Source organism: Melanaphis sacchari, unplaced genomic scaffold, assembly GCF_002803265.2.
Source record: "Melanaphis sacchari strain LSU unplaced genomic scaffold, SCAv2.0 Contig131_pilon_pilon, whole genome shotgun sequence".
Lineage (NCBI taxonomy): Eukaryota > Metazoa > Arthropoda > Insecta > Hemiptera > Aphididae > Melanaphis > Melanaphis sacchari.
In genome coordinates, this window is record NW_020270541.1 from 56,674 (window position 1) to 68,141 (window position 11,468).

Below are 11,468 nucleotides of genomic sequence, written 5' to 3' on the forward strand. Positions count from 1 at the left end.
CGGTAGGATGGACTAAACGTCACCATTGTTCTTGTAATGGCCTTTAGAGTAGGTTTGTTGCTCCACACGATCTTATATTACATTTTACTTTTACCTACGTATCACCATAAACACTCAATTGTTTGTGTTTGAGCACTTGTATGTAGGTTTATGAAGTTCTTGCTATGGGAAAATGCGTAGATAGCTTTATTAATGTAGATAGCATACGACACGTTTACCAAAAAGTATTTTATATTTTTATGCATGAATCTATGATGAAAGTCGAGTAAGCGCGTGTAACCATAGGGCAATAGAAAATGTCAGCATAATACCTATATTAATTACACTAATATAGTAAGATACGTATTATAATTTACATAATTTATATTACTTAGTCTGAGGAAATTATGAAGATGATTGACGGCTATTATAATTCATAACATATATTATGTACGACAATAATATTATATCAGGTGGTCTTTTTATATTCGATCCGTTCTCGAGACCAACATACAACAGCCGTAGGTATGTCAATACCTACAATCCATTGTATTATTAAAGTAGGTAGTCAAAACAATAACCAACAACACGTCGACACTACAGAGTAAAGTAAAGATTAGATCATGTGTACAAGAATAGTGTAAATAAAACCACTATATATTTTAATAACAAATGTGGCACGTGCGCCATTACTGACATCTGTATTTGACATTTGCAGCAATTTCAAGTATGTAACTGGGCGTACTGGAGTAGAGAATAGTGTAATATACGTCCTATTATATTATACATTACTTTAATATTTGTCAATTATGCATATATACTTATTTAGGTATCTTATATAATCTACTTAATTATTTGATTATTATTAGGGCCAATAATTATATGCCCTAAAAATCTATAAAATATGCATGCAGTTATGCCTTAAAAAGTTATCAAAATATGCCTTTAAAATATGCTCTAAAAAAAAATGTTATTCTATATTTTTAATTAAATGATTTATTTTTTTATATATTAATATATTATTCAGTATTCTATAATACAATAATTATATTGCCAATGATTAACAAAAAAATGTATTATAAATCGTTTTTCTCGTGTAACTTTTACCTCGCATATTTTACAAAACAATATATTCCCATCCGAAGAAAATATTTTTTCTCCAAATTCAGAGATGTAAATATTGACACGACTAATGTCAGACGTTTTCACTTTCGGCATTTTAAAACGATCGATTTAATAACGCACCACACGTGTAAAACCACGACTGACAACTTCGATAGCCAATAGGTAAGATAAAATATAATGGCATACAGGCATATATTTGTTGACCCTAATGATTAGTGACTAAGATTAAATTTTTATAAATTAGTTGAATTACCCATAGGCCATAATAAAGTATATAATATATTATATGAGTGAAACAAATTAATATTTTATGATTCCTGAGTCTTTAAGATCCTAAATATGTTGCAAAAATAAACAAAATACTAAAAATTGCTCTTAAAATGCAAAAATGCAAAAATATGCAAAATAAAATTTTGTATACAGCATCGTTGGGTTATGAAACAAATTTTAGTATAAATTAGCTATTTTTTGGACCAACTAATAAAAATATGCAAATGCATATAATTTTTGGCTCTAATTATTATCATTAATAATTTATTAGAGGTGTGAATGCACTAAAAAGACTATTTGACAAGAACGTCGAAAATTTGTACACTGGAAATTGGGAAACTATGTAAAAATATACGAAAATTAGAAAAATTATAGGCAATACTAATTTGTTTAATAAATATTTAAATATATTAAAGAAAATTTATGATTTTTTTTTTTATAATTAAATACATAGCTTTTATTTATTTATTATATAATTTAATATAAATTCTAAAATACAACTCTTATGAGTGAATAACTTGTAAGTAATTTAATTTTTGACAACCTTGATGGTATGATCTATTAAACATTGATAAATGATATACAGAATAGTGCAAAGAATGAGAATTTTAAAGAAAATAATATGTTCAAACTCTGGAATACGAAAAAAAGCAAAAATATGTGTTTTTTTTTCAAAAATTTCTCGTACCAGTGCTTTTTAGAATATAACATGTTGGTGTCTGACGTCTGTCATCTGTGATATATTATAATAAGTAGTAGGTAGTATAGTCGGTATAGGTAGGTAGTAGGTAAGTAATAACGTAAAATACGTTACGAGTAGTTATGACGGAACTCGCTTAATTTTACCCGAGTCGCTACACAGGTACACATATTGACATATTATTATTGTGCAAACGCATCAGCCATTGGTGTCGTCAAACTACGAAAATTCTCAGCCTCGAATGTTATTCGGGTATTGTTATCGACATTTCGTAATTATTTCGATCGGTTTGGTGCATAATATTATCCGGCGTGGGCGCGAGTGCCCCTCCACCCCCCCCCCCCCCCCCCGGAAACCACAACAGAAGCCGTAGCGCGCCGCCGTCGACGTCGAGCCATCCACTTACACCTGCTCCGCCAAGACGGAAAACGAAATAACAATCATCGCCGAGTGTGTCACTGTCACAACGTTTCGTCGTAGGTGTACCACAAACAGACGTCATACATAGCAGCAATGTATATTTATACCTCTGAGGATAAGACATAAAATTTAATTTATTATTAATATTATAATTCGCGGTGGCCGTATCGGCCAGCCCAGCTGCTCGCGTACCGCATAACGTTATTATATAACCGCACGTCACACGGCGGGACAGTGCACCCCAAAAATAATATTGTTAATTCCTCGTCGGTCGTATTTTACGTTATTATTATCGACTTTATATCGTCATCAGCGTCATCGAGCGCACACAGCTCGCAGCAGCAGCTGTAGCCAATACTGAGTAGCCGTAGTGCACCTACACGGTACGACTACTGTAACGATTGCAATAGTAGTGACGGCAGCGTGCGCTCGACGCTTATCACAAGAATTACGCAATGATAAGAAGTTTTTTACGTCGTTCCCTCCAGCTTGTTATTATTTTTTTTCCGAGTCAAAACTTACGACCGCTACAACAACGACGACGACGACGACAACAACAACAACTGCAGTAATTACATTTTACCGCCGTCGTCAAACTCAGCTAACGAATGTCTATGTGTACTTTTCGTTTTGTTCATAAATGTCGGTTTATTCCGTCGTCGTTTCGGCACCGATTGAATTGATTGCGATGAACACAATATTTTGGTCGTACAATATCGCCGCCGCCGACGTCGCCATACGATCGCCGCCGCCGCCGCCGCTGCCGCTGCCGTCGTCGCTGCTGCTGCTGCCGCCGCCGCTGCCGCTGCAGCCGCTGTCGTCGTCGCAATAATAAATACGCCGCATCAAAAACACCGCGACTCGTGCCCGCGTCTGTCGTTCAACGCCGGACATGGACACCTGACGACCGTCTCCGGACGTCCGATCGACAACACCGCGGTGGTGTTAGCGCGGCATTCCGCCCGTCAATACTCGAATGGTGGACGCGTAGACAATCCGACAAACTGGACAAGCTACCCGAGTATCTCCGCGACACCGTGGACTGGTTTATGGGGTAAGTCTGTCCGCCATCCGCTCCTCGAACCGCGGGCTCAAACCCATCGGATGGCACTGCTCTTCGCAGTAAGTCCGTCGCAAGATCGCTCAACTCGTCGCGCACCCGGTCCAGTGTTGAGCGGCGAACTCGAGTAGATCCATTTTTTTTTTTTTTTTTTATTCTGGATATTACCATTAATCGCCATTGAATCGATCGTATTGCACTGTGTTATACACTGATTATAATATGATTATTAGTTATTTTTATTTTTAAGATATCGATATAGGGTGCTAACAGAGAGTTATATTAATATAAATTAGGTAACATATTTTTATTTGATATGTGTGTATGGTACATTTATATAAGTTTAATGTTCATACTTGCACTGTACGTATGCGTTACAGTTCTTTGATTAAACATTTTCAACTTTTCCTGTTCAGTATCAAATTCCTGATGCTAAAAAAACTAATTTAGAACTTTTCTGGTTTCTACATTTTACCTCTAATATATAAATTTTAGAAAAATTAGTGGATTTGATTCTAAATTTAGATAAAATAAATTGATTCTGAAATTTGGTTTGTATAATTATAATCCTGGTAATGAATTAGTCAAAATATTATTCAGCAATAATACCTACTATAATTATTATGTATAGTATATATAATAGTATCAATTTAATAATTTCTACACAATTTAGGTGTCATATTTAATAAATATACCTAGTAAAAATATTTTTTAACAGCTTTAGCTTTTCACTAGTTTACATAAAGTAACTCATTATTTATGTATTAAATGTGTTGGTTTTTAATAAATAATGGGTTGAATTAAAAGTATGAATAATTAATATATTTCATGTTAAGTTAAAAATTTAATAATTTTAAGTTATTAGGATTATACAATTAAATTTATATTTTTAATTTTATAAATACTGATCATTAAAGTATTATCAGATTTGTTTATTTTATTAAGTTTAAAATTTTCTTATACTACAAAAGTAGATTAAATAATCTTCTAAAATGCCATACTATTAAATTACTTTATTAAACTTTCTCTTGGTACCTACTAATAATTAATAAATTATTTTGATTTATGTAGAACATTTAAATTGTTCTCTTACTTCTTAATTAATATTATTTTAATTTTATTTTCTTATTATCTTAACTATTATACAATTATTTTTGTTACACTGCTAGTATTCACTAGGTATTTTATTATCAATCGCTTGACTACAATTTCCTGTTAATTTAAACTTCTATAATAAATTCATTGTTGAGTTTGTTTCGTTATAATTCAAGGCAAAATTGAATGACTGATTCTTAGATAAGCTGACCTCAGACCTACCTAGAATGTTTTAGTTTAATGGGATTTATGTAACATACAACATTAATAATACTACTTCATTATCAAACTTAAAACCAAGAATATTATATTATTATCTAGTACATAGGTTTTTATAATGTTTTATTTATTAATTGTGTTAAAAAAAATGTATATTGCAATATTCTACATATACATAGTTTGTTTACTTTTTTGGACGTGAATAATGTAAGTTCTTAATAAAATAACAATCAAATTAATAAAACCATCAAATTTTTTAAGTAAAAACTTAGCTGTTAATGTAATAAAATTATTCTAAGATAAATTTTTTTTTTTATTTGCAATAAAATAACAGTAATCTGGATGCTATAAATATTATTTCTTCCTTGCTATTTATTATTACTTATTTTTCCTCTTTATAATTAGGATCAATATTTATAAATTTACAACCAAAAAATATATTATGCATTTTATAAGCTATCCTTCAAAAAAAATGCTTACTAATATTTATATTTATGAATTCATGAATTAATTTTTAGATGTTTAATATTAATAGTATTTTACAATGGCTATTTATTAATTTTCTTAACATTCTCTAAGGATCAGTTCGATTGAGTAATGTCAATTTTTTTGTAATTTTCATTCAGAATAGTTTATTTGAAATTGTTCAATAGCATATAACACTCAAATTTAACATCAACTCAAAATATATTACTGTATTAAATATAATACTATACAATAAATATTTTTAAAAAATTACTCGTTACATTGTAATAAGAAATTTTGTATGTACAGTAGAACCTCGATTATCCGTGACTCGATTATCCGTGTTTGCGATTAACCGTGCCCATTCTTCCGAACATTTTTAAACATAATACTCGATATCGACAATCGTATTAATGACATTTTTGACGATAACTTCATATTTTAAGCCCTAATAACTTGTTGTAGGTATACAATATTATGGATGTAGGACGTATGTATAACATTATTGTATGTATACGTCTTCTTATGTATATTTCTAATTACAATTGAATCAACATTTTTAAAATTTCATTATTATAAAAAGTCTCGATTAACCGTGATTTTCATTTATCCGTGTGACCCTCTCCCCATCATTACCCCGGATAATCGAGGTTCTACTGTACTTAAGTACTTAAGTCAAATTTAAAAAATACAATGTTCTTGTGAATTACTTATATGATTTACCAATTATCTTTTTATTGAAATTACTTATTACCAAATGGCCACAAAGCTTATATTTATGGTTTTTATTCTAAATATTTTTGTTTCTATACCCATCGTTTAACAGTTTCTAAATAAATAATTGATCAATTATTCGAAAAAATAATTCATGGTCACTGTTGACAGGCTTTTACTTTTGTAATATTTTGATGATAGATCACATAATAATTATTAATAATTTATGTAATTGTAATGAATTTAATACTTTGAAAGTTAGTTGCACCAAATTTCAATCATCATTTTATTTTAAACTGACAATTCGATCGGTAGTATTTTATATAAATTCTGTGGATTTAGTATTGTTCATAATAATAATAGTTGCATTGTAATAAGTAGTTATAACTTGTCAATAGTAATTTGTTATTTATGGTTAATTTTAAATTAGAAATAAAGTATATAAAATACAGTGATATTATTAACCAACATTTTTAGTTAAAGCATTATATCTACATATTATATTATCTTACAAAAAATAATTATTTCTTCTTTTTTCTTGCATTATTTTACATGTTATTTAAGCTCATTGCTGTAAAAATCACTTGCCTCCAACAGTCTCTTTTTTCCTGTTCTTTTTCATTCTCTATTACGAGCTCTTTTAAGTCTTTGATCACTCTATCCTTCCATTTTTATCTGGGATGACCTTCCTATTTTGTTTTCAATTTTTAACCTGTCCAATTATTCCCACTAATCTTGGCATGTGTCCAGCCCAGCTCAATCTATTACTTTTTAAAACTCAATTTATATTTGCTCCTTCTTACAGGTTTTTAAATTTTTGGTTTGTCTTTTTCTCAAATTCTTCTTTATTGTTAATTTTGGGTCAATATATTGTTATTATTATTTATTGATAATATTTACGCCCTATTGGGCTTAGTACAGAATACATAATACATAATACAGCGAAAACTGTCTATGCAAAATAGCATAGAACCAATCAAAATTTTTACTTCAAGCAGTTTTCCGCTCTTTTGAATAAAACAGAAAAATTCCAGATTATAAATTTGTATCAGTTTTTCACATAAAAAAATTGGTTTACAATATTTATAATTTTTATTTTTCGAGTTAGAGACTAATTATAAACTTAATTTATTACTCTTTATAACTTATTTTAGATTAATTATAGACTTATTTGTTTACAAAATTATTAACAATTTATACATGTTACATAAGTATGAAGGTTGGAAATTAAATTTAAACATTTAGCTTTTCCAAAAATCATGTAGAGTTTTTGTTTTGTCACTGTTGTTGCTATTTTTCCAATATTATATGTATTTAGATGGACATCACTTGGTATGTACAAGCAAACTGTTCAGTATAAAACTATTGTTGCATAACTGTTTCACAGTTATACATTATATATACAGGATAAGTTTGTATCGCGGATACAATAACCAAAAAATATAAATTACCCAACTAATATATATAGTGCAGTTTTATCTCAGTAATCATTTTAAAATATACCTAAATATTCATATCAATATGACGCATGTCATGTTTCTAGGCAGGATACTTTTCAACTATTCTGAAATGTCCGTTTTTGACCTGTACACTTTTGGTTACCAATGTAATATTTTTCACGTTTTTTTTTTTTTTTTTCTGTTAAATTGCCAATTTATTAATAACAATCATAATATTAATTTACAATTTATTCATTGAATAAATTTTTATTTAATTCAATAAATAAATTGTAAATTAATAATATTATATGATTGTTATTAATAAATTGGCAATTTAACAGAAAAAAACCATGAATAATATTTCATTTGTAACCAAAATAGTGTACTTACCGAAAACGGTGTCTCCCATATTTTCGGCTTATGCAAGGTTCTTACTTACATTGTACCTACAAAAACGTTCCGTTTCTGTACTAGGAAGGTTCAATGTCTATATATAACTAGAGAAACATGCCAGGACCATAGAAAAATTCTGTGTTAGATAGTCTTTAGTTTTATTCAGGGTCTGCATTACACAGTTTTCACTGTACTTATTAACTATGAATATAATGATAAATTAACAAATGTATCTTATATCAGTTTAATTTAAATTAAATGCTTTAACCTGATTGAGTCATCCTTAAAGAAGTCAAATTGGGTTATAAGTTAGTCGTGGTCTACATTTTATTAATTGAAGGAATAAGATAATTTAAGCAACATTTTAAAATGAAACATATTTTATAAAATTTAAAAACCAATAAAACCAATTTGTCTAATCAATATGAGGTAAATAATTATTATCATTATTCTAATTTTGTTCAAAATATAATTAATGATGTACACATATTCGTTTTTGTTTTATTTTCACTAATATTATTTAATTATTAATAGCAATAAATCATATAAAAAATAATTTATATTTATTCATGGTCCATATTTTCTTAATTAATTTCTTGGTCAATGTACATATATATTATTTTACCACAAATATTCCAAATTTTTCATAACATATAAATTTATAAAAACTGTATTTTAATACTTTATATTAATTTTTTTTTTTTTTTTTTTGAAACTTTGTAGTGAACCTGTCTTCAATAGTATTGTAGATATAGTGTTGTAAATTATAATATGAATACTGGTGCATAAAACAAAAATATTGTAGTTTTTAAAATTAAGAATATAAATAATTATTATAATACCAATATATTATATTTTAAGGTTAAATTATTTTATGTTTAATTATCAATAATACCTATTTATTTATATTATCTTAATTTAAATTTGTTTTTTTTCTTTTATCTATGTATACAGTGGCATAATTGTGGAGGGAGGGGGCACTTACTCCTTCAGGAATTTGTGCTAGGTGCAAATATATTATTTTACCAAATATGCCAACAATAGTAATATTTAAATCTTCTAAAATAATGAAAAAATGTATTTAACATACATTTATATGTAAGTTATAAATAGTAAAATATTTTTCTTTAAATTATTCGTACAAAGTTTATTTATTTTGTTTTTTACCGAATTATACTTCCTGTATAAACATGTATCTATTATAGTTAAAAATTAGAGTATATAATAAAAATTATGACTATGGGTATTGTTGGTATAAATATTTTACCTGATAAAATTTAATAAATAGTGAGAATTTAATATGATTTGAATTGTTATTTTCTGATTTGGAATTAGTAACTCACATAAAATAATTATAAGATTAATCTTGACTTTGTTTACTTAAATTTTGTATTATATTAACTATGTTTATGGGTGGGTTTAGAAATAATAAAAATGGTAGTTTAGACAAAAATTAAATTAAAAATCCGTAAACATATGAAGTATTTTTGGTACTGAGACTATTATGTTTTAGACCTTTTCATAAATGTATATACTGATTAGTAATGTACTAAAATTAATATTATAAAAGAATATATTAAGATTTGTTCCTCTATTCGTTGTATCAACTCTATCTAGATTATATTAATAATTATATTAGTCTACCATTCATTCAAATTAATTTTATATTATATTTATTTTTTAGCCAATACACATTATAGTAAAATCAAAAATTTTATAAAATTCCTTGAATAATAGTAGAGAATTATTTTAGATTTAACTCAAATTTATTTATTGATAATAATGCATTTTATTAAAAATGTCAAGCATTATATAGATAAATATTTAAATTCTATTAAATATATTTTTTTGTTTATAGGAAAGGTCGAAAGGCCAAAGACAAAGAATCACTATGTAATGATGATAATAAGTTATATTTGGAAGAAGCTGTATTGGAAAAAAAGTTACCTGACATTGATCTTAGGATATTGGTTGAAATGCCTAATGGAATAGATTTTAATGAATGGCTCGCTTCTCATAGTAAGTAGTTATATATTTTACCAAAATCTATTACTTATTTTAATTTCTAATTTTATTTGTTCTAGCAATTTCAATTTTTGACAACACCAACTTGATTTATGGAACTGTGTCAGAATTCTGTACTATTTCGGGATGTCCTGATATGGTCGGACCAAACTATAGGTATTTTATGAATTTTTTAATTTTTATTAAAAATAATTTTTAATTGTGTAGGTTAAAAAAAAAAATTATAACACTTGGATGTTTTCTCATGTGTCTTAGTTAAAATTTTACTTAAATATTTCTGTTTAATAATGTATTTTAATCTTTAATTTTGTTTATGTTAGAACCTATTTGTGGTTTGACGAAAAAGGAAAAAAATCTCGAGTGGCTGCTCCATTATATATAGACTATGTTATGACGTTTGTCCAAAAAACTATTAATGATGAGACAATCTTTCCAACTAAATATGGTACATAATGTTTTTTTATAATACATTTTTTAGATTTGTAAATTCACTTATACATAACCTATGGTTTTTGTTACAGCTAATGAATTTCCTGTTGGCTTTGAGATTGTAGTAAAAAAAATTTTGAGATTGTTGTTTCACGTTTTAGCACATTTATATCATAGTCACTTTCGTGAATTAGTACTACTAAATTTGCATACACATTTAAACTGTGTGTTTGCTCACCTGTCAGTATTTAATCATCGGTATCAATTAATTGAGCTACGTGAAACTGAAATCTTACAAGATTTGGTTGTAGCTTTAAAAATTTTAGATGATGATGAAGAAATAACTACCGTAGTTAATGAATCTATTGATGAATATAAGGATGTCATCAACAAAGAACCAACCATGTCTTTAGCAGATCAACCTATTAACATGTTCCCTAATCCTTCTACTATTAATACACAGACTTTACCAACTCAAATTGATAATTTCTAGTCTAGAAAATTGAATGTTATAATGCATTAAATATATTTGTAATACATATTACTTATGTTTAATTATTCTGTACATAGAATTTCTTGTTAAATAATTTAGATAATACCTGTTGGCAGACAATAAACTTAAACTAATATCAAAGCTTTTAAATCAACTATATTATACCAAAATACTATCGAATAATAGATGAAAAAAATTAATACAACTTTTCATTAAAAATATTTTTATATTATTTCCCGTAATAATTCATAAATTTGATTCAATACTTTTTGTTTGGTCATATTCAAATAGATTCAATCATAGAATCCATTGCCTCATATATTAAAATAATTTGTCGAAATTTTATCTTCCATGTATAAAATAATCTGTTATACTATCTATGATAAATATATTATTTATATTGTTTGCCACTATTCCTAAAATTGTTTTAAGTGTTTAGATAATATTGTCAAATTAACTAATTCACAGGTTTACATTGTTAACTGATTAAATTATTGTTAGAACATCTAAATTAAAGTTATTTGAAAACATTTCTCTTTTGAACTGAATAAATTATTACTCTTGTGCACTGTTGTTTAAATTTATTAAATAATTTTTTAACAACTTGTTTCAGCTCAAATATTTATATTTTCAAATCTATAC

At 27.2% G+C, this 11,468-nt stretch overlaps 1 protein-coding gene across 1 annotated transcript; it reads left to right on the plus strand.

The window, feature by feature from the left end:
• Nucleotides 1–3,189: 3,189 nt before the first annotated feature.
• On the plus strand, nt 3,190–11,035 carry LOC112591331 (MOB kinase activator-like 2; the record flags this gene model as incomplete). The annotated part of the gene is made up of 5 exons (XM_025335113.1): nt 3,190–3,548; nt 9,738–9,898; nt 9,964–10,060; nt 10,225–10,349; nt 10,426–11,035. Coding segments are annotated over 5 exons (1,143 nt in total), but the record flags the coding sequence as incomplete, so codon positions are not given.
• Between the last annotated feature and the right edge of the window lie 433 nt (nt 11,036–11,468).